Genomic DNA, 25,194 nt, shown 5'->3' with positions numbered 1-25,194 from the left:
TCCAGTTCTTTTCACTTAATTTGGCTTAGAAAGAGCTCAACATGCACACTAAAATAATTCAGTTCCTTCCTTAAAACAACAAAAAAAAAGTTTTGTTGTAGCCAAATATCTTTTCTCATTTGCATTAGATTTATATTGCTGCAAGTCTACTGGCTTCAAAAGAACAATAAAAAGGTAATCAAAGAAATTGTTGTGCTCAAGGGACCGTATTATGCTTTTATTTCTGGAAAGCTTGATCAAGCAATTTTTTTTTAAAGAGTTGATTCATACTATTTATAACACAAGTATGCTATTTACCTGGAGGTTGTCATACATTTAAAAAAACCCTGACATCTGAGTTTCTCAACAAACCCTCTCATTTTCTCATCAAGATGTTACAGGAAACCATAAGATTTAAAAGAGCATCATTAACAAATGCTTCCAAGTTAAGTATATCTTGCAAGTAACACTGAGTGAGTAGCGCACAATTAAGAATCCTATGTAATTTGAAGAAGTTTGTTCAAAAGCACTTTAAGGTCTTCATTCAGAAAAGTATCCCTAATTAGGAAACCATTTAAACATTTCCTAATTTTAAAGTTGTGTTAAACTAACACAGAGAAACAACAGCAGCAAAGATACAGCAGGCTCTCTTCAACAGGGTTTAGCACCTGAGTAAACAGCCAGACAGCCTGCATCTGGTGCATCCTCCCTGCTGCTGCCCTCCTTAGATGTAAGGAGCATGAACAGGCAGCAGAGTCATTGCCCTAGGACGTACAAGACAGACAGAGCAGAGCATAATTCCTATTATCCCCCACATCAGCTATAAATCAACACGGCTCCAACTGACTTCAATTCCGCCACGGGATTTTATGTTTCCAAATGTGACAGGGGAAGGAAAGCCATCCTGTTTCACCAGAACAGCAGCTGCATATGTTGGCTTCTATATTATTGTGCACAGGTAAATTAGGTTTTCCTTGCAGCATCAGAGAAGCCATCTTAAATGCCCAGTGTATGCCAGGGGGGTCACTCAAGCATATACTAGTATTCTAGGGCTCACAGGGAGCTTATAAGCCATATTACTTTATTAAACAGCATGGAAGGGGGAAAAAGATCTCTTTATGGGATTCTGCTGACTGAAAGAAAAGATATTTCTTGTCACCTTGTGCTCCTCAAATTTCACCAGAAAGCTGTCTCACTAAGCCCTGCCTTGTCCCAGAAACAGAACAACAGGGTTTGTGGCTGACATGGCATCCCAACCTACCAAAAAGCGAGCAATGCTCAGATTTACAGCCTTTCTCAACTGCAAAAAAAAAAAAGGTAATAAATTAGTGCAATCAGCACCATTCATTTTCCAAATTCCAGCCTGAATCCTGACTAAGTGGGCCCCAGAACATTGGCAGCGTCTAACCAACCTGTTTACCAAGAGCTCAGTAAATACTACAGTCAGCAACAATATAATAAACAACTTCTCTTCAGTTAGCCCAGCCCTCTTCCAGTGCAATTCTGCACAAAAAGCCATTAACTACAGAACTAATGTAGCTGGGTGTATAAGCACAGCTTTCCTTACATGTAATTGAGAGGATGACGCAGCCTAATATAGAGCTGACAGAGTTTCAAACTTAAACAGATTATACATGGCCACACTGTTTTGTTGCTAGTTTAGATTATTAAAGAATTCTAATTCAACATAGTACGAATGCAGTAAAACACTTATTCTTCTTGTAATTGACTTTCATGGACTCTGGACAAACATTATACTGCAGTACAAGACACCGTATAAATCTGGTGCCAAAGGAAAACAACATTAGTGCTGCAGATGAGCAGAGAGTAATATCCAATTGTGTGAAGACTGCATTGTCAAACGCCTGTACAGAAGAGTGATAAAGCTAAGACCGAATATACAATCCTTAATTGATCATTTCCTGGGTTTTGAGCACTTAACAGTGTCTCCTTAATGTTCTCTTAATGTTCAGCTAAATGCAGCAGCCAGCTGTGTGTAGCGTGGACTTCCTTCAGTGCACACTTAGTGAGCTTAAGTGAGAAAGCTTTGTCCCAGGAGTATCATGCATCCACAGAATGCAATTGAGAAGCTGTAACATGATTGATTTTCATGGGAACATTCAAAGCCACTTCTCACTGAAGGCAATTTCCGAGAATTGTCATCTTTCTACTATTCGACTGTAGAGCTTTATATAAATTGGTTGCAAGATTTCGTGGTTGTTGCTTTCCTTCTTGTGGGAGCCATTTTTCACTCCTCTTAACCAAAAAAAAAAGCCTTTAAATAAACAAACAAATGACTAAGCCAAGTTGAGTTCCCAACACTTTCAGCTTTTCCAGGAAATCTTTTTTTGCTACACCTTTTAGCAGGGAAGATTTTATTCTAAAAATGTCAGGTTTCATGAAGAGCTTAAAAAAGGGCTATGAATAGAAATGCATGCATATCCATGCAGTGGATAGCTATCACACCAGATAATCATGCTTTGTGTTACAGCAAGTATGCACATTCAGGGGTCAAAGGTGGAAGAAATTTGTTTCCACCCTATTGTAAATGCAGGCAGCACATCCCACAAATATTGACCTTATGCATGACCCTCTAAGAGATGGTTTCCGTGTAATGACCTCTCCTGCAGAGAAAAAGTGAGTGACGTGATCAAGAAGAAATGGCATATTGGCAACTGGAGAGATGATGAAGGGCAGGCTGCAATTTTACATGGCAACTAAGAGGATCTGTAACCTCTGAAGTGCAATTTAAACTCAAATCCACTGGGATTAGTGGAACTAGGCTCTAAGCATCCCATTAAAGAGCTGAAATTGTGTATGAAAGTCCCTTATATTATTATTCCTGGCATCTAAATAGAGATTTACAGCATTTCAGAAACAGTAACTAAGAAAACAAGCTAGTTAGAAGCTGCAAATGCATCCTTATTTTTCCCAAGACCCATGTGCAACCCACATGGGACTTAATAATCATAAAGATGAGAACATAACTGATTACAAGACTACACCTTAGGATGTTTAAATAGACAGCTTGCTGTTTAAACACTGCCTTTAGGCATGGCTCATTGAAAGGATTTCAACAATCTGAGTGCCATTTTTGCAGCCAAGGAGCTGAATATACTGCAGCCACCCTTTAAATGCTGCTAGGATCGTAATACCTTATAACAATGCCTTCCCTCAAGTAATGTGACAAGTATTTTAGACAGGAATGCTAGGTGGATTTTTCTCCTTGTTCCTCTTTAAGGGCAAAATAGTCTAAAAACTAACAGTTTTGAGGAATAGATTACACATGAAAAACGTATTTACAAAAGCGAAAGCCAACATCACTTACTGAGTCTACCTGTAATCTTCTAGCTCCCCTAACAGTGAAATGCAGATATAAATAAGTTTTGTTTATTTACATTTTCAAGGTACAAGTTTGCACAAAATGTCTGGGTCCACACATGTATCTGAAGCACTTCAGTTTGGATTATGGAACAAACGCTTGAAACAACCTCATGTCATCTAAAAGCAGAGGAATTTAAGTGCCAAAGCTGGTGCATGAACTTAAATTGGATTGCTTGTTCCTGCAGTCCAATGACAGCATAGGTCCTTCTGCTGTTTAATGGTGGTTTGACTTTACACACACTTAGGATAAAAAAGAAAATACAAAAAAACCCACAACCCTTTGTTGCATGTCTTTGTACACAAAGGCTTTGAAGCTCAGCTCCCACATGGTATAAGCACAATAAGCAGAATTTGATTATTAGGGATATTAAAGCATAGCAGCTTTTCAGGACTGCTAAAAAAAATAATTCAACAAGTTGTGGTGTTTTCAGTCTGCCAGGAGACTGAAGGGGGGACAGGACTTATTACAATATTATTAGATTCTGCCACTCACAGCTGTCTTTTGTAGTGAGCTGTAATAACACCTCTTTCGTGAATGTCACATGCAAAAACATCTCTGTAGAGCATTCTACCCTAACCAATGTACCAGCAAAATCTATTATTGCTGTTTAGCAGTGTTTCTATACACAGATTGATCTACTTGCCTCATGTAAGCACCTACACACCTTGAAGCTACCTGAGGACTTGACTAGAGCTCTTAAGCTTTATCTCTGTTGCACGGCTTGCTTGCAACAGCAGCCTGTGCATCTCCCTAATGGCTTACTTGACTGGACAGATCAACTGACACCTACTAACTCAGCATATGCTCATGTTATTAACTGCTTTGCTGTGCTCCCCTAACACCCCCTGAATGAACTGTACCATCACTTGCTTTCCACATGGCTCGTATCCTAATCTTTTCAGCATACTGATTAACTGCTTGCAATTCCCGGAGCTTTCCAAGGTTCCTTGAACAAGAGGTTTCTGCTCCCTAGAAACAGACTGCAATTACATACTGATTTGGGGATCTATAAGGTTCCTTTGTTTAAAAATCCAGCTGTGGCTGTACCCAGTGAAACAATTAATTCTCCCACTGAACACAGGGCATTTTTGAACCCGCTTTAAATGCAAGGCTATTGCCACCTTTATTAAAAGATTACAATAGTATTTTGAAGGATAACTATCAATCAGAAGAGAATTGTGTAAGTCAAAAAGGTTCGTTAAGATCGTTCCATTTTGTTGAGGCACTTTAGAAGTATTCAGTCATTATGAAATTAGTGATTCTGGCTGCCAAATGACTTGTAGAAGATTGTGCTGCTGAATTTCAGCCCAGGTGGCATGTAAGCATGCACATGCAGAGTGCAACTGCAATTTGTACAATATGGAAGTCTGCCTGGCAGGGAACTGCAAGAATGATTAGGGATACAAGAAAAAAATCTGTCCCAAGGAAAAGCAAGTGGAATGTAGGTAGAATAGACAGTTTGATTATTTGGAAGCATTTTAGAAGCTTACAACACTTTTTTTTTTTTAAACAGAAATAGAGAGAAAATACAGTATCCAGATACAATGAAACAGATCTTGATGGTGATGGTAAGGAGGGAAATATTGCTTAGGAGGAGGAGGGGGTTTTATTTGTTTTTATTAGTAGGATTTGTGCCCAAAGGAGGTTGAGACACCATTGCTTGCACAATAGCTACGAGTAAGTCTAGCAAGCTGCTTCCAGGTGTCATGCAGAACTTGACACCACTAACTCAAATTCATAAAGTGATATTTATTGATCTGTACTTTGCAGGGAATTTTTCCTTAATAAATGTTGGTAGGGTCTTGGGTTTGTTTCTCCCTAATGACAAAGACACAATTGCAGAATTTCTAGATAGCTGCAAATTTGCTAGCACACCACTGAGCCTCCCAGCTTATCCTGGTGACAGAGCAGCACTGCCAGTGCTGGGCTTCAGGAACTAAGCTCCCTACAGAGACCTCATTAAAGTAGCACTGCACAAGTTCATAGTTAGGCCTTTTTTCTTCTGTTGTCACTAAAGCCTTCTGCTTCTAGCTGGATCAGTACTGTAAGCCATGGGAAAGAACTGAAAACCAATCAGAGACTAGCCGCTAGGGTGTTTTTTTTCCTCTTTAACCAATAGGTCAGCTGAACTGTGTTAAAGCAGTGTAAGGCCACGATGATACTAAAAGTGGCTGAACGCCATCTAAAACAACACTTTGGAGGTCACTACTACTGAGGAATTAGTTTGGTCCTAGACACATGGCATGAAATCTTAAAATAACACCAGTAGAGACAAAGGTGCAGGTTTAAGTATCCATAGTAGGCTAAAGATTAAGCAAACAATAAAGAAGATGCAACTACCTGGACAATACTGGAAGCTTCTCTGTGTTTTCAGGAAGATTAAACGTCAATTGCAGGTAGCAGGATGAGATGTTTCTGTGCAAAGACCTCTACTTTATTTACTGAGTAATTTCAAAAGCAGGATCAGCCGTTACTTGGAACAGGTGCTCATATTTGTTTGTGATACAGATGTAACAGCCTGACTATCACCCTGAGAATGCTCTGGCCATCTTTCCAGGTTATCTGTAACTAACTGCTCATCTGTATTTTTATCTCCAGCTGATGAACTTGTCACACAGTGACAGTCAGTGTTAGCAAGGAGATCTAGGAGTGATATGTTATAAGACATGCTGTTCCAAACCGAGAAGCTGGATGGGAAGAGGAAAGGAGCAGAACCTCATTGGTGATGGCAGAGTTGCTTCTTGCACCCATGCCATTTCCAAAATAAGTTTGTACATTCACCCAGCATAAAAGAGAAAGCAAAAAAGTGGTTCTTGCCCCTCTGTATCAGAAAATGCTGCACAAGCCCACAGTGAGGATTTTTACATCATCATAAAAGCAAAATTTTTTTCACTTTTTCTAACCTTACTGTGGTAAATGCTGAACCTATAAACTGAAACACACTCAGCCAGCACTGGTGCACCACTTTCCACTATTTAATAAAAGTGCCTTTACCTTCTTTTGTAGGACTGTCTCTCATTTCACGTGATCTTCTAAAGCAGTCCTCCTTTCATATTCCTTTTCTGCATATTTGGGTGCACATGATATTATGGACACAGTCTCACCAGAAGCACATGACAACAGTAATTTTTTCTTACCTTAATAAAAAACATCTCTTCTGATACACTCTAGAATCACATCTAATTTTTTTTTTTTTTTAAATCCAGCATAGGATGTTCAGTGATTGTCCTATAATGTGCTGCATATTTTGTTTGGTGGCAAGGAAAGTGGTTGGGTTAGATAGATGTATCATTGAAAGATTCAGTAAGAACACTATAAGACTTCATGACTATATTCTGCTGAGACTGCCAGGAAGTGTTATGACTGTTGGAAAGACAGAGGGGAATTAGTTGCAGTATTTATGTACAAAACCTAACGGAAGTTTAGTCTAAGAAAAAAAAAAGATATAAAATGGACCTTGGAGATACCACAGAAGAAGAAAGGGCAGGAATTGAACACCCGAGACACGGGGGAATATATGGCTCTCATTTTGCCACACATATTGGTAAAGAATTCTTTTCTCTTTTTTGAACTGGAAAACTTTTTCAGTGATAGAAGCAGACTATCTTGAAGATTCTTTTCTATTTTAATCAGGCTGCTTTTAGCACCTACTGAAATGTCTTAGAGCTTTGGATTGGCTTAAATACATATGAGAAGGGCCCTGTGGCATGTATTCCTTGACAGCAATCTGTTCTCCTCACCTCATAGAGTGTAATGATGCCATTTGTCTCATTTGGAGGCTTCCACTGAACATAGATCTTCTCTTCAAAAGGTCCTCCCTGGATGGATTCCAAGGGAATGGGTCCAGGAACTACAGGAAAAAAAAAAAAAAACCAACCAAAAAAATGTGTTAGAAGCTACCACCATGTCCAGCTGCACACAAGTCAGAAGACACCAAAAGGCCACCAGACAGGAAGTTCAGAGCTGAAAATAAAAAAATAAAAAATATATAAAAAAAACCCCAGACAAACCCTCAAGGCACTACCATTATCAAGGTACTATCAATATTAAAGGCCTATTCTCAACCCTTGGTTCAAATAAGAATACCCTAATCTAGCCACTAAGAGATAAATAAAATCAGAATCCATGAAAATATGAAGTTAATTTCAGTATGTTCTTATTCCAGTACAGCTTAGCAGCAGCAGGGAATTTAATTTGTCCTTTGCAACCCACACAACAGGAAAGCTCAATCCACCTAAACAGCCAGATTGCACCTCGGCATAAAGATGCTACTGGGCTGCACACCTTTATCAATATGAAAGATTGATTTCCTTAGTAAAGTAACAATGTAAGATTTATATTTCATTATGGCTACAAGGCCAGCTAAAAAATCCACCTACTCAAGCAAAATTTTAATGCTGTGGAAGATAACTAACTAAATTCACTCCCAAGCCTGTCTGATAAAAACCCCGTTCATTTTTCTGAAAGACCTGCCATCCTCTTATGTCCCTCCATATGATATACTGGACTGCAAGAGCCACTTTCAGCTGAGAGAAACTTAGGACAGCAACTCCTTATAGCTCTGGCAGAGGAAGAACACTTCTTTTTTAACACATTAGACAGAATGGAGTCTTGTAGTCTATGAGAGTCCTTGGTCTGAAATAGCTCAGATCGGATAATAACACTTTAAAGCTTTCCATCAGCACTTCGGGAAAACAGTTCTTTTATACCAAGAACGGAAGAGTTAGCACCAAATGAATTTAGCTTCTGAGACGTATGTAAAATGCTATGTCCAGAAGATCAGTATTAAGAAAAGCTACACTCTGGAAAGGAAGACATTATACTAGGTTTTGGGACAACGACATGAAGGCACAAGAAAAATCAACAAATGCCAGGATCACATTTGCCCATATGATAAAGTAATCTGCTCTGTGGGCCCTGGGTAGTTCAGATCATGACTTCTATAGAATTAAACCTACGGCTGTTTGGTAACTGCTCAGACTGGCATTTGTCATTTCCAAGCAATTCAGGGATCCTTGCCCTTTCAAGAACATGGCTATGAAATGGAAATTATTTACACCTACAAATTTTACTTGCATAATACACACACTGTCCAGAGAAGCCATTTATAAGTTTCATGGGACAGAGGGTTATGTTGTTATTTATAACCTGAAAATATTAGTCTTCCCCTAAAAAATAAGCAAGCAAGCAAACCCAACATAACTTACCATCTTCCTCAGTCTGCACAACCAACTCCTCACTTTCCATTTTGCCCTCCGGGTTAGAGAGGGCTAACCTCAGCCTGATGGTCATGAAGGGCCGAAGGCCTCGCAAGGTGTAGTGGGAAGAAGTTTGGATGAGCTCCTCTGCCTCAAATTTTTGCTGGTTAAACACATACTGGTACTGGACTGTGAGATTGTAACTGTGACAGCGGGTCACCGCATAACCAAAGGGCTCCCACTGCAATGTCAGCTGACGGGAGCGAATATCAACAACTTCTACATTTTGTGGTCCATGGACGGGATCTGTGAAGCAAGCAAAGAAAAAAAGAAATTACATTAAAAGAAGCCAGTCATCAATTAATATGCTCCCTTCCATATTGCTAGAGTATCTAAGCACTTCACAGTTCTGAATGTTCTTGTCTTTACGATGTCTAAGTGATAGGGAAATGAACGTCAGGTCCACATATGCATTCTGGCTCCTGAGTTTCCCCTGAAAATCCCCTGTCACAGGGCCCTGAACAGTGGTCATGTTCCTGATTCCTGTGAAACCCCACTGAATCCAACAATGGCAGTATGATTCTACCAGTTAAGTAGCGTGAAAGTCGCACTTTCTTCATTCTTATCCCTGCCCCCATTCCCCCCCAAAAAGCTAGTCAATAGTCTACCTGAAAATGCCTAAATACCTTGGTGAGTCCAGCCCTAAGTGATGCAAATACATAGGAAATGGGTGCCAGAGAAGGAATGAACTCAAGTCTCTTAGCTTTCCATTTAGCTATGTAGCCCCTACACCCTCCTGCCGACCCTAAACCCATTCTGCTCAGAGGCTAAAGCACAAGTGTGTAAGAATCAAGATGAAGAGCCTGTTACACTTCCAACATCCCAGTGCTACTGCCCCCTCAATTTTTTAAACTCGAATGTTCTGGCAATGGAGCATACGAGCAGATCATGCCACTCCTTGAATAAGTTTTCCGAGTCATCTCAACCTTGTGCCAATAAAACTTTCATTTCAGATCATACCAATGCATTGGCCCCACCAAAGTTTCATTTCTCTTTATTATTCTTCCTACAGTATCCGACTGAGGTACAGTTTGAATATTCATGTGTAGGAATCACTTGCACCTGCTGTTCCTTAATTTATTTTTAACAACATAACTGAAATGCTCTGACTACAGACTCTGCCCTTTATATAAAATATAAATGCATGCACTGCTAGACATGCAGATATAAAGAATGAAGGATGAGTAAAATCAGTCTGAGATATGTCAGATGGTAATAATACTAAACATGTCATAGTTTGTTTATCTGACATTTCTTCAACTTGTGTAGGTCGTTTTCTTTTTTGCTCAATATATATCTAAGCAAAGTAATTAGAAAATACATAATTTCACATAAAGTTTATAGATTTAGAGCACAATTTAGTGTTCTGCCCACTTGTCATGTTCTCTCATGATTTCAACCTAAGAAAGGAACAGAACATTTTCATGGGACAAAAAAAAAGTCACAAGGACTCCTGAATAGTTGTTGCAGTTCTTTGAAAGATAATTAAAGTGGAGAAAAAGCCTTCTAGTAATTCTTGAAAGTAAAGCATGCACCGGCTATACTGACTTCAATCTACTAATGCATAAGCAGAAAACACACTATAACAACCAGCATATCCTGTATTAGTACTAAAAAACTCTAGTGATTGGCAATGGGAAAAATAGCTACTTCTGAAATGAACACTATTCTGAATCTTTATACACACACACACATGTGCAGCCACTTTTGAAATAGGATGGATAATAAAGGACCAGGGGCCTAAAGCTAGCAACTGGTTTGGGATTCCATATAAGTTATGTCAATCCCTTAGCATCCAGAAAGCACCTCTTAAATGAGATTCTTTAGTACTGTGTGTGTCAAAAAAATTATAATTTAGAAACTAGAACTTTTGTATGCATAAATATACACATATATACTTAGCATTAGGTGATAATCATTCCTTTAATATAAACCCATGAAAAGAACATTTCTGTAGGTGAGTTGTATAGATAAATAAGGTGAACAAAAAGAATGGTTCTGTGAAATCTTTCAGACTCTGAAAACCGTAAAGGTAAGCACAAGCCTCATTCCAAGATGCAGATGCTTGTCCTTCTGAACTCTCAACTATACCAAGTAATCAACTCCAGACCCTAACCCAGAATGTGGCCAAGACGTGGCAAAAACTTTTCATGCCAAGACAATGATACAGCTGAAGATGGCAATTAACCTCCATGTTAATGGTATACTGTTGGGGTTTTTTAAATTACAGTTATTTTCTTTAAGTCAGTCATGGTATGGAATGAATGGGTAATTAGAGGGTATTTTTTTTATTGATGTCAGATGTGCTGACTTGATCAGTGGGTAAGGAACAACTCAGATTCAGCATCATCTCACCAAGTCATATGTCCAAAACCTGGATTACGGAATATTACCTGCAGTTTTTAGCTTGCTTTCTCATCTTGTTCACATTTGCCCTTTCCTTTCTTACCCAAAACTGGACGTCTTGGAAGCTGCCTTGTATCAACCAGTTTCTAATTCTACTCAAGGTTTTACTGGAAATGCTCTGAGATACAACCTCAAGCCTTTCTTTGTTTTTGCAGCACAATCTTTTCAACAGAGTAACCAGCCTATTAACCACAGATGACTTTGAGTTACAAAGTGAGAAGCTAAAACACAGATCACAAACATAGTCCAGAACCCATTACACAATCACAGAACATACCACATTCTCCCAAGAACTATGGAACTATAGTACCCATACTATTCTGGTATGGGTACCCAGAAATACCCATAGCCTAAGGAGTCTCTAACTGCACGTGTAGAAACATGACATCTAATGGCCTTCTAGTTCTTGAGCACAGTGAGAATAAATAAGTCAAAACTATTTAAACTTTAGGTTTAAACTTTAGGTTCAGAGAGGGAGAAACCAAACTGGAATTAAATCAACAAATAGAAGCATGATCTGGAAATCTTTATATTCTCTCTGAATCTCACTGATTTCCTCTGCAGCGTAAGCCATTGAAACTCATTTTCAAAGATGAGATTTTGTACTGTTGTTTTTAAAGGGCAGTGGTCCTACTACCTTGTCCATTTAATTCTGCATTTTAGCTTTGTAAGTATACAGTCTCAAAAGGTCTGGAGTACCTATCCCTGGACTCTACTGTCTCTAACACCACCTGTTTTTTGTAATGTCCTAATGACTTATTTTCCCCCAAAAGAAACAAAACTAAAAATGTTTATAATTGATCTACAGTCCTCTAGTAGTGGTGAATATTTAAAACTGGACAAACTTCTCTATTTCTGTATTTCTGGAATTACAGCTTCCATATAACACAAGAAAATCCCTGAAAATTATTAACCTTGCACTTGGCTAGTGTAAGAAAAGCTGCTAATATGTATCTCAACTTCAACTGTACAAAAATACCTAACGAAGCAAGAGAAAAACAGACTGGCACAATTTGAATACTTAAGAGATCATATACAAAAAGACATTGGAGTAATCTGTATAAATGGAAGTAAAATTTTCTAAGTGTCTTGACACCTTGGAAAAAACAAAGGAAATTCTTAAGAGGCAGGAGCAATGAAACAGCTACCACCAATCTATTAAAACTAGACTTGAACCAACGCAAAGAAATTTGCAGTGTCTGGGATTCCACTGTGCAAATGCTGTATTTTTATTTCAGCCTGTTTGAACTATTAATCACAATTTCAAAGTTCACATCGAAGTCAAGGACCGAACAGTATTTTTTAATACCACATCTCCCACTGCTGCTTCAATACCTATCATTACTCTGGTAGGCTGCTGCAAACACTCAGCAGGCCACGAACCTTTCTGAAGCACTTGTGATGTACAAGTGGCCCTAACAAAACAAACTCTCCCAGTGATCCTTCAGCTGTACTCTCAGTCCTTAGTCCAGGTAAGCAGGCATTTTTGATTCAACAGTGACCTGCAACATTCACAGACTGCATTTTCTGCTATCACAATTTTATAGAAAAGTTGACTTTTATGGCTGGTTTTGCTCTTTCCTTATTGAGTGTTATAGTTCTCATTTTGTTCACTGTAGTCTTCTTGCTCAAGGTGAGGTATAGAAAAGCAAAGGTTGACTTAGATTATTAATAACAATTGTCTCTGCTTTATACCCCTCCATCAAGAGAAGAACAGAGAGCAAAGGAAGCAACAGTGAAACACTGGAGTTTGAACATGAAGCTCAACTTGAGCAGTGAAGTTAGAGATAATCAGCTGTTGCCCTCAGGTTAACTACCTGCTGCAGGAGACTAATTGCAAGAAATTGTTCCTGTCAGTAAAGACATGACATCAAGTGGAAGATGTCCATACTTGTCTGAGGCCCCATGCCCATGTGTCCTGACCCTATGGAGAGCAGAAGGCAGAGTTTATTAGCAGTGCAGGTGACCACTGATTAAATTCTGTTTCCCAGTAGTAGGTTACAGAGACTGAAAATGCACAAAGGGAAGAAAAACGAGCATGACAGGTGTGGCAGCTTTCTGTGAGTCCTGAACTGATGCCTTCTGATACAGAAAGAGAAGGAAAATAGGTGTGAGTCTGATTCCTGCCTTCCCCTCAACACACCCACACCTGAGTTCGTCAGCCAGTCGCTCCAACCAGAGCAGGCAACCAACATCTGGGCAGCCCAGTAGGGTCCCCATCCCTTCCTCCTAGGCAGACTGGGGGGGAGACAAGGGGAAGACTGAGTGCATTGGTAGTTGATAAAATGCCAAAACTTGTGTCTTCCCAACTACCAGCATGGTACTCTGGGTAGCCCAGAAAACATTTAAATTTATTTTCATTTACAAAATATAAATTTGGTAGTATCATAGTATGGTTGAGAACTTCACAGAATATTTCACTCTCTCAATAAATTGAGACAGTGGCCACTTTTCATGCAACAGCAACAAAACTCCTAATGACTGTGAATCAGCAGTTAGGATGTTCCTTTGTGTTTTTCAAAGACGTTGTTCTTGTTCTACAGATGGAAAACCAAACAGTAATTTGTCTGACAATGATTTTACTCCAGGTGTTACTCTAGAGCTGAAGCCTTCTCTATCTCGCCTTTATTCCCTATTCCTCCTCCTTCCTCCTTAACTTTCCACAGGATGAAACAAGTCTAGGGAAACATACCTCCTATCAAAAAAAACATAGCAAGATAAACAGAGCAAAAGCATTCAGGTGGTTTACCTTAAATGCACAGTTCAAGTTTGTGTGATGGTTCAGGATAAAACAACCAACTCTACAGTGTGTGCTGTTCATCTCTTCAAAGGGATCCTGGCAGATGAATTGTTCCATAAACAACTTCCATATCAATGTCCTGTACGTGGACATTTCAGAATGATGGACAACTTTGTCCGTCCCTGAAGTGCAGCATGTCTTTCTGTGACAGAGTTCCTTTGCTGAGCATCACAACTCACACAGCTGCTGCCCATCATATTTCAATGCCTTCAGAGCCTGAATGTGGTATAAATGCCTTTTCAGACATGACAGATAAAAACACTGATTAAACAGAGTTCACTAGTCTTTCAGTACTGTAAAAGTGTTTTGGCTTTGCCCTTTCCTGAAGAAAGAACATTTCCCTAATATTTGGATCTAATTTTTTTTTTTTTTTAATGCCAGTTTGGATATCTTCACTGGTCTAAAGACAGTGCAGACAAAGCTGAAAGCAGGCAAATATACAGAAAGGCATGTTCTGAGAGAAGACTTGCAACAGAGAAAAGAGAAGAAAGGAGTGAGACTGATACAATAAAATCAGCACTGAACATACAATCTGTTTATTGAGATACCTACAAATCAACTAAACCCCAAGTCATACACAAAGAAATAGGTGTCGTTGCAGCTAATGAACTAAAATATGCTATTTTATGGCATTCTCTGAGCAATGAAGGAGGAGGAGCCCTGCCACACAGATGAATCTATTATACAAGAAAGATCAAATAAGTTAGATAATGGACTATGTGCTTAGATAAGCCAGGGATGAGCTCTCTCAACAGTTAACACAATCATTTTATTTCAGTTCACAGCACATTTTCTTCATTTTTTGATTGATCTGCTTTTATTTCAGTTGCAAATTTTACTTTGTATTCTGCACTGAAAGAAACCCAAGATTTAAAAAAAAAAAGGGGGTGTGTGTGTGGAATATTTGTTACGCTACAAATCCCATTGTTACTGATTTATTATTGATTTGTTATTAGTTAGAATTAATCATATTTAATTTTAATAGGAATATAGAATTATATGTCTCTATGGCATTTTATACATTTAACCAACAACCAACAGCTGTTGTGAAATCCTCTGTATAACCCTGTACCAAGGCCGGAGGAATTGGCCAAAATCATCTAGTAGGAACATTTAGAACTTAGATAACAAGCTTGAGATTTAAGATGATCTGGATATAGTGTTTATTAGTAGGAGTATATAATAACCTAGAAGAATGTAGAAGATGTCAGAATGTCAAATTAATGGAAACTGATAAGTTCTTTATGAAGCAACTCGTAATTATCTGCCAAGAAATAGTTAGTTACCTGCCAAGGGCCAAACTGCGCAGAATCACCTAAAGGAGGTCAAAAAGCGGACAAGTGAGGAAGACTATGAAAGACCACCAGAGGACTCTAGAAGACCACCAGAGACCTTCAATGCGCATGCGTAAAGGACATTAACATATGCTAATAACTTCCCAGAAATCTAATGAATATGTATAACATTTCTTGGAAATCTAATGAATATGAATGAATAAGTTTAATATAAGGTGTATGATTTTGGTGTTCGGGGTGCGTGGTTTTTTTGAGAGGACTCACCCGCGCACCCGGCCGTCAATAAAGAAGTGTCTGCTTATCTACACTAAATTGGTGTTGATAAGTTCTTTATTCCGAGTTTTTTCGGCAACACCATTAAACATCTTCTGATATCATAGCTCAACCTTGTTAAACAAAAACAAAAGAAAAACAAAGAAACAAAAATAACCAACAAAAAAAAAGAAAAATCAACCCAAATGCCTTTAAACTGAGTACCTGATGTTTGAGAAACTTGGCAGACCCTTCAAGTGTTACAAAACATGCCTGTCATGCTCACAGACTAAAAGTCCACGTGCTGATACGTGCCCAATGTCGTACAAAAAGCAAAGCCTGCGGGAGAGCAGGACCACAAACCGATAGCACTGACTGCTACCAACGCCTGCCACAGCACTACCTACCTGTGCTTGGCCTAGCTTACATCTGGAGCGGAGCTGCCAAATCCTCACTTGTAAACAACTTCAAGATAATTAAGCTCTACTTTTTTAAAAGGTTTATTAGCATCTGTTTAAATGGATAGTTTTTTCGTTACGTTATGAAATGGTAAAATGAAAGGTTCCTTCCTCTTATACCTAAAACTATTGTTCCCTAACAAACTTAAAAATAATAACTTAAAAGAACAATAAAGGGTAATTACTGATTTTATTAAAAACATCTCTCATGGATACACATAGCAGTGGTATTCCGTGGCTGAGAATAAAATGTACATTATTGAACATTTTGATGATTAAATACAAAAGCATAATTAAATATGCTAATGAAAGTGAGATTACAAAGCAGGTAAGCCACTTGGTTTTTGTCAATTGAAAGTAAAACTTGTGGGTTTTACAGATTTATTTTATTATGTATAAACAAATTTTTTAACTATTTGTTTTACCATCGCACATGTGCACTTATTTTTATTATCTCTTCCTCTGTGTACTTCTGCTGTTATCTTCAAATAATAAGTGGAATAAGTGGAAGAGATTAGAATAAGATATAAGCTGGTTCCTGACAAAACATAAATTATCTGCATAAAAATAAATAAGGTAATCAAAATAGTAGGTAAAAGAGAGGCTTCCTCTACACAGTCATGGGTCTGTTGAATTATTCTGAGCAGCAGAGAAAAGCATTGCTTTTGCAGATAGGCTTTCTCTCATTTGTAACTGTGGCTTCCTTTTATGTCTGTGCAATCTGCAAGAGAAATTCTCTATGTTCTTTCAGAATCCTGTCTTTCAAAACAAAAAAATATTAAAAAACCGTAAGTTTCCAGTTCTACTTGTAGATCTAGCAGAAGGAGCCATCGCTTGATGAAACACTGGCTTTGTGGGCACTACTGAAATATCCTAATTGCCCTAAACCACTTGAGGCTTATCCATTTTTCTCAAGATTCAGGACCAACAGTGACTCTGTTTTTTACCAGCTACAGGTAGTCATACATGAGGAATCTCTGTGTGATGGGGACTAGCAGATTCCCTGTACTTGATGACATCTTAAGGTGTTTTCTCTCTACAGCATGCCATACTGGCAGAAGGGAAAAAAAAGAAAAAAACACAAAAAAAACCAAACCACAAACAAAATTTTCAATTGCTAAGAATGCTAAGATTGGATAATTACAAAGCAAAGTAGAATATGTCACAACCATAATAATAAGGTTAAACAAATGGGGAGTCCTCAGGAGCAGGTGGTTGGAAATTCAACTAGTGGAAAAGAGGACAGAGACTGTAACGCTATGTCAGCCAGTTTCTTTTCCCAGTTATTGCCTTAACTAGACCAAGAGACTTTCAAATTCCTGCAGCTGAGTACTGGTTGCAATGTGTTCCAGAAACCCATTTTTAGAAAGATCCTGGATACAATTTATGACCAGCAGTTTAATTCTAATTTCATGCTCATGTCTTTCTTCCACTAGGGTGTTGGAAGTCAGCAATGCACTGCCATTAATGCCATGGATGGTTAGCTCTTATGTGAATGTACATATTTGAAAAAATGTTCATTTCCAAATGCTATAGACACTCTTTGGGATGGTCGAGAACAGATAAAAGTTTGCTCTGAACAAAATCAATGCACTGCATTTAGCCCAAAAATTGCCCTTTGCCTAGGATATGGTGGTTGCACTTTTAGCTCAAACAAAAATAAAGCAGAGTAGCTTTATGCCAGAGGGAAGTGTGAGGGGCAGGACCAGTACTTCTTTAAGACCATTTATATCTGATCAGTATGCCACTAAGAATATACTCTTAAAGGATTTCAATACAGGCATTATGTATGAGAAAATACAGATAAACCAGTTCTTCAGAAACACTGTCAAGTCTATAAAGAGCTAGCTTCTAACACAGCTAGGACTCTTAATGTAATCTGAAGATAGAGGCCATAGTGTCAGGACTACAGCAGCCTTGTTAATATCCCCCAACACATGTTTTTAGAAGTCTTATTGAAATCCAAGTCTTTTTTTTTTAGCCCAAGAATACCTTTTCAAACTCAGCAGCAACCTTTTTCTTTTTTTTTTTTTTTTTTTAAATGCAACTGGATTAATTGCCTGCTCAGAAGATTACTCAATTGTAAACGATTCCAGATTGTTCCCAATACCTGTAATCTCCCTGCTGCCACATGGCCCCACTGCATGGCTACAGGTTTCTATTATCAGACATGCTCAGGATTTGTTCACTGTTTCATGCCCTGTGCTGCAGTAGGCATGAATCTGCAATAGCCAAGGTACTGCTCCTCCAGGAAGGCTAAGAAGTTGGTGAACTCTCCACTAGGCTCACAGTGGAGCTGATTTTATCCAGGAAAATCCCCCAGGGGAACTTCAGATCCCTTGCTTCATAAACTTTGAGGAACTTCTGGTTTTGTTGTTTAAAAAACAAACAAGCCTCCCAAACCCACAAACAAGCCCCCAAGAAGTAGGATTGTTCACCAAAGAATGTCAGATTATTGCCATCCTCTTTTGCTAATACTATCCTCTAAGGAAAGCTGTAACTTCCCATTCCCTAAACCCTATTTGCTGTGTAGGCCTGGACACATCCTTTAAATCACTTCTCAGCTCATTTGCTTAACAAAGCAAGTGATTAGCAGCCAGCTACAGTTTTACAAGAGTATTAGCACCATTCAATTAATAGTCCTGGAAGTCACTTATGAGGGACATCATTGCGTGAACTTGTGCATATGCCCACACCCACGAACACATCCTCCACCACACAGCCAGTTCTGCCTGAGGAACATCTATAGCTCTCTCAGAATGAAGCTACTCTGCCATGAGAAAACTTCCTGCAGTCTTCAGAAGGGAAAATGGTGTTCAGTTTTTAAGCTTCCCTACAAAGTCCTATACCAATATATTTATCCTAGAACTAAAAAACTGAACCCTGATTTTGATGAGCGCAGAAAGGTCAACCCTAGTGAACCTAAAGGCATGGGTATAGCTCTGGACCGTTTATATGACAGAAAACAGTCATGTCCTTGTTTACTGGCACATGGAAATGTTGAGGCAGATTTACAGCTCTGCTTGCTGTCTTCTTTCTCATAGGTAGGAGCAGGGAACTGGTTGTCCACTAGCTAGGAAATTAGATTCACCATGACCAGAGAGCTCTGTGTGTTACTACAACTAGCTGCTCTGACACAAAACCGCGCCAGCCCGTGGGAGATCTTGGGCTGACTATCTGCTTGCACATGGATCGCAGCTGAAGTGAAGCTGGATTGCCAAGAGCCACATCTGGTTCTGGGGTGCATTGCCCTCATCTTTGGGTTCTGAAACATAGACAGTAAAACAAGGATCACAGCACTACTTAAAATTACAATGCTAATGAGCAAGTTAGTTAGTCATGCCCTAAAGCTCATTTGTCCACATCAAGATCTTTATACTTTAGAACGTTTTTTTCTGGGTGAATTAAGTCTCTTGCACTGGCCATTTCTTACTGCATAGAAAAAAAAAAAAAGAACTGAAGTGGAAAAAAAAGCAGCGTGTTTTGTTTTCAGCAACTATGGCTTGATTCTTTGCTGCCATGGCTGTAACAACAAGGCTAGAAGGAAGTAGATGGGCATTCATGTGTGAAAAAAAGCCTATGTTTTTAACAGAATTAGGCAGCTGAGCTCATTTCCACCCCATTAGGATCAGTCTATGAGACAGTGCTGCCAATGAAAGCGCAAGAGATTAGTTTTCCCCCCACTAGCTTAAGCAATGCTCTGGGCACCAAATACAGATCACGACACTTTTCAGGGATATTGCAAAGCTCGTGCAGGGAACTGATCCAGATCCTGCCTTTCAATTTCTCAGCAAAGCCATTTCCACACAAATGCACCACTGTGCCCTGAAAGAGTTTATTTTGAATTGGAAAGAGGAGAAAGGAGGTAGATGCTTATTGGAAATCCATTTGCTGAAAGTGTGTTAAGGAAAGCTAAGAGTTTCTAAGAAAACATTTGTTAATATGTCACTGAAACATTCCAATAACTACTGCCACAGCTTGGCACCACAGGTCTGCAAGTTGTAACAGCATTTATGGTGAAACACACTTTTTGTTCATTTAATTCACCACTGAATTTACATAAAGAAAATACTGTGTTCCTAATTTCATTTTCCTCTAATAATCCTACCTAGAACTAGTGCTGAAAAAGCCAGTTTGATGGTTGGTTGTCCTCCAGCTGTTAATGATTTCTTCCTGTTCAGAGCAGAGGACAAGAAAGAAGGGCAGAGAAAAAACAGTTACTGCTTTGCTACTAAAATAACAATATTCCATAGATGTGTTAGCATTTGTTCCCTAGATGGTTATAATTTATCTCAAGAAGCAGAAGATTAGAAACATCAGGGATCTCCAACTAGCATCCACTTAGCTCTACTCTGTCAAGATTTACAGATACAACCACTTTCTCTTCCCTCTTAATCTTTAAAAACCTCCCATGAAACTTAAATCCTAAGGCCATTACAACTACAAAGTGAAGCAATCAAGTGTTGAGTCCAGTTAGAGTTAACGTTGCATGTGCAATGTGAATTTTGCATTATTTGTGCCTATGGTCTCTGCCCAAGGACTTCCAGAGAATTTTAAGTGTCTACAGTATCAGTGAACTCAAAAAGAGCTCATCTAAGCCCTTCAGTATCCTGGTGTCACACAGTAGCCCAAGCCTCCCTTCAAGGGTAAAAGGGTATACACAAAACCACATGTTGAGGCCTGACCATCACAGCACCCAAGCACCTTTGGGCCTCTTGCCCACAGACTACTAAATATTGAGATAGTATTTTTCTCCACAGGAGCACTACCTCCTCCAAGGACACAAAACATCTTTAGCTCTATGTAAAACAGATGCAAGTACCAACACAGCCTGTCAATTCAGTGAACTAAATAATGGTTTAACTAGCAGATAGCAGTAAATTGCAGCCATTTATGTCTTCAGCTGTGCCAACAGGTAGCAAAAGAATTGCAAGACTTAATTTTGGTTATGGTTGAAAACATTTTCTACCAACCACCTAGTCTTCTACTCCTTCATTATTCCTTGCTCCATTACCTCCCACACTATCACTGTTTCTTCTGCCTACCTCAGCCCAGACTTTTCTCAACTCCAGCACTTATTCCATACTCAAAGTCCTCAACTACATCTGCTCCTAAGACTTCTTATTCCAGTTTGAGTTGCCAATCCGTCCCAATCCACTCTTCTTCAAGGACTGCAGCTTCTCATCAGACTGACTTCCTCATTCCTATCAGCCACCAGGTCTGTCTCAGATCTTGCTCATACGTTCCTCCTTCATCCTTAAAAGACAGCCCAGCTCCCTCTCCTGCTCTTCATGCCCATTTGCCCTACACAATCATCTTTCCCACCTTCTTCGTCCAATTCCTCTCTAAACCCACTTCCCCATTTCCCTTCTGCCAACGCATCTTATCAGCTCGAAGTTCAAGTCCAGCCAATTTCTCCTCCAGGCTGACTAAGCATAGCAGGGAAACCATTTTTGCCAGAGGATTAAGCATCCTTTCACTTCTAATATAAAATTTAACCTTGGACAGGACAAGAGCAACTTAGAGCAACTGAAGTCTTTTGAAGATTTAGCTGTTACCATCTGTGAACTTTCTACTGTGTACACACAGACTACAAATTTTCCATTTCATCTAATTCAGTCACACAGATTGTGGTGGGTTTTCATATTGCCAGGAGAGGAAAAAAACCCCAAACCCCAAAACCAAACAATGCCCCCCAAAACCCACCACAATCCAGAGGGAAAGGTTAGCTTTAGAGATACATTAATTGCTTCCTCTAGAAGATATAGGCTTAAGCTTAAAAATTGAATAAGCACCAGCAGTACCTATGTTCCTTTTACCTCCCTTCTGGAAATGGTTGAAGATTTCCAAAGCATTCATCATGCCGGGGGTTTGCTTACCTTTAAGATTTCCAGCGAAAATGACAAAGTTTGACAGGTCCTAAAGAGATGGTCCTTACCTAGGACTATAGAAAGTTTCAGGCAGCAGATAGTACCACCTGCTCCACCTCCAACTCCTCCTGGTATTTTCTCTTTGCATTACAGTCTGGGTTCTACAAAGGGGCTTAATCTATATTCTGAGGAAAACTTCCTGTGTAGTCAAAGCTGTACACAAGAGAGTAACATTCAACTTGTTTTCGTATTTAGACTTTAAGAACCAGGAACACGGATTCCCTTTCTCTATGTGCCTATCATAGCACCTCACACAAAGGTGAGGGGGACTATCAAAATATTTATTAAAGAATGCATATGAAATTGTTAAAAAAAAAAAATCTTAAAAAATATAAGATCCAAGATCACTGGAAAATACTGCAGAGAAAAAAAGTGCAAAGGACCCAAAATTCATCTGCACATCACAGCCAAGATAGGAAAATGCTCAACAGAGGAAGCTTGCCTAACCACTGCCTACATTACTACCACATCTAATGGAAGCACTTGCTTTCATTATACTTCCCAAAAGAACTCAAAAATAAAAAGACAGTAACTGGCTCTCAGCACTCAATTAAGATTTAGGTTGTCAATCAAAGGATTAAAATCTGTTCTTGCTTTGTGATATTCAGAGAGTATATCTGCCTTATTCATTGTCTATGTTCTCCAATCTAGACATCACTATCTGTATTAAACAGTACAAGACCACCAAATGGAAACCTAACAGCTTAGGGAAGTGTTGGGTACCAGTATACTCATCAAAATAAATTCTCCTGTGAGAGCAGCTTATTGATTTGTATATTTGACTCTCTTTGGGATTATTGTTCAATTACTTTTATCCTGTGAGATGAAAGCAGCTGAATGTAACATCAAAAGCAAATAAAAAAGTCGCATGTTTCAATTTTTCTCTCAAATCTGCATAATATCCATTACAGATCCGATTTTCAAGAGAGCCCTCTGAGAGCAACAGTGGAGGGTAACTCCATCAGACATACAGCTCTCATCTACATCTTCTCTAATTATTCTAGCTGAAGATAGCATCTTTCCTATAAAGCACATCATTTGTCCTTGAGCAAGTGACAGTCTGCAGAAGCTATCTGACTACATCTCCTTTTATCAGGTGAGCTGCTTGCTAATTGTTGATATGATTAGTCATTTATCACCACTTATAAATACAAACACAGCACATAATTTCCACTACTAACTTGTAGTACCATTGATACTAAACCATGGTGGTGGTCAAGAGACCATGAAAATGTCATTTTGCTCATCTGCGTTCATTCTTCACTAAAAGCTTTTCATGCTCTACTTGCAAGAAAAAAAATCAGATATTTTTAATTGCCAACCCTCTGTTTTCACAGTGGGACAGGGACTCACATCATTTTTCTTTTGCTGTACACACTGCAACCAATGCAGCATCTGGAATCAGGATCTTTCTGTCTCACTTAAGAGGTGTATGCAACAAGGAGTTGACTGATGCTCCTTCTCATTTGCATGAAGTGAGCTTTGCTGTGTAGTCATCAAAAAAACCCTAGCTTCAGCTCCTCAAATATGAAAATCCACACATTCTAATCTTAAAACTCCAGTAGGATGATTTTATAATGAATAGTGCACTAGGAGAATCGTTCTTGTGTTTTATGTGGCAGGGACATTACAACCATAGTTCAACTTGCAAACGGTACCCTTGGAGATCACAACTCTATTTTAAAACTGATCAAACAGATGACCTTACTAGCAGCCACATACCCAGTAAGAGCATGAATGTGAGTTTTGTTAAAGGTAGATATGCAGTAATACGGTGACTTTAAATAAATACTTGCTCATCCCAATTTGCATTTTTGACGAATACCTGTGTCCTCAGATCCAAGAGGAACTATCCATTCTGTAACACAAACAGTTTGGTAAGGCTATTAGGCTGCTAGCTGCACTCTCTGAGGGCGGCCTATACGCTTGCCTACACAGAAGTGAGCAAGACTGCTCTTTGAATTCTCAGCAGCATCAGGGTTAGCTATAGACGGGACCAGAAAGCCACTTTGAGACCAGGCAGAGATGGAGCACTGGAGTTCCAGACCATTGCAGCTGGATTTTTACTGCATTTGAGCTATTCATCTGTTCTGGCATTATTTTTGTCTTTTGCAACAGACTGTTGTAAAAATCAGGTCTTTGCAAAGCTATTTCAAACAAGGCCAGCCTCTAAAGCACGTTGGTTTTCTTTTTAGTGGTGCAATTACAAGGGCAATGTAGTCATGAATATTACTGAACTTTAAAATATTGTTTCTAGGGGCAATAGATTTTACCTGAAGAGATATTAGTGCTCCACCTCGACATTAAAAAAAATCACTTTAAAACTTACAGCAACACATTTAAAGTCCATTAGTATGCGTTTTCAAATGTCATGCCTCAAATGCGACAGTCAAATTCCTGAATCAATCAGCCAAACAGAATTATTTTACTCAGAAATTATGTGAAGAGAAAGTAGCAGAAAACAATAAAATGTAGAATAACTTTATGATGTACCTTAAGCAACTAAATCAGCTTTTTGGTGAAATAAGAAGCAACATATTACACGTATCTGCTTCATGGGATGATGAAATGCAGAACATTTTGGGGTGGTTTTTTTCTGTAGTAGAACAAGTTTGGGATTTTAATTTGTGATCTGCCCTACAGTTAGTGCCTGGGATGTTTTCAGACATGCCTACGCAGCACCGGATGCCTGAACGCTAGCTCACTAGCTGGGTATGCATCAGATACAAGGGGCAAATATGGCACATGCCAACTGCAGTTTGTCTACAGGCATAGTTTGCGTCCCTATTTTTGACACTGTGCTCTTTCTTAGCTAAGTTTTCAAATGTATGCATGAATTCACATGCGAAATAGGCAAAGCCTAGTTTCTTCAGTTAGAAATTCTGCTCTGGAGCATGAAGAAAATTAGAGCCTATGAATCCCCGCCGTCCTGGCTAACATCTCATTATCCCAGCAAATCATATTTAACATATTCATAAGATGACTCGCATTTATCTGAATAGTTTGCAAATCCTGATGTATGGCACTGATGGCTTCTAGATACAAAAGTGAATGAACTCAGCAAGCTATCTCCAATTATTTACAATGAATCACACTGCCCTTCATGTCCAGTATGACATTTGTGTTAATGTCTTCTGTTTGTTTTACCCTCCAGCAATTCCAGTCAGGAAAGATTTTTTCCTGTAGCCAGAGAGTAGCGGTGGTACCTTGTCTGTAAAAAACAGACAGTATATAAGATCAAGCGTCATAAGCTTCTTTTCTTTCCCCAATATTCTCACAATTTTAGCTGGTCTGATAGGCAATTAACTCAGATCAACACCTGCTGTTGAAGCATCTTGTCTAAAAGCAAAGAAGGTTAAATAATCTAGTGATCTGATCCTGGGGCAAGATGGCTGATGGATGGGGAGAGAGCCATCTACCTTTATTTTCAT

At 39.0% G+C, this 25,194-nt stretch overlaps 1 protein-coding gene across 2 annotated transcripts in view; it reads right to left on the bottom strand.

Moving 5' to 3' along the window:
• PTPRT (protein tyrosine phosphatase receptor type T) overlaps window positions 1–25,194 on the bottom strand; it is a 485,911-nt gene that overhangs the window by 146,223 nt on the left and 314,494 nt on the right. For both annotated transcript variants that reach the window (XM_049816979.1, XM_049816980.1), the window contains exons 8-9: window positions 8,572–8,868; window positions 7,105–7,214 (exon numbers count right to left, since the gene is read on the bottom strand). In XM_049816979.1, coding sequence (XP_049672936.1) covers window positions 7,105–7,214; window positions 8,572–8,868 — 407 coding nt within the window. The remainder of the gene's footprint in view (window positions 1–7,104; window positions 7,215–8,571; window positions 8,869–25,194) is intronic.

This window comes from Accipiter gentilis, chromosome 14, assembly GCF_929443795.1.
Source record: "Accipiter gentilis chromosome 14, bAccGen1.1, whole genome shotgun sequence".
In the NCBI taxonomy this organism is placed as follows: domain Eukaryota; kingdom Metazoa; phylum Chordata; class Aves; order Accipitriformes; family Accipitridae; genus Astur; species Astur gentilis.
The sequence above is the reverse complement of the archived record's forward strand: the minus strand, read 5'-3'. Positions and strand labels throughout refer to the sequence as shown.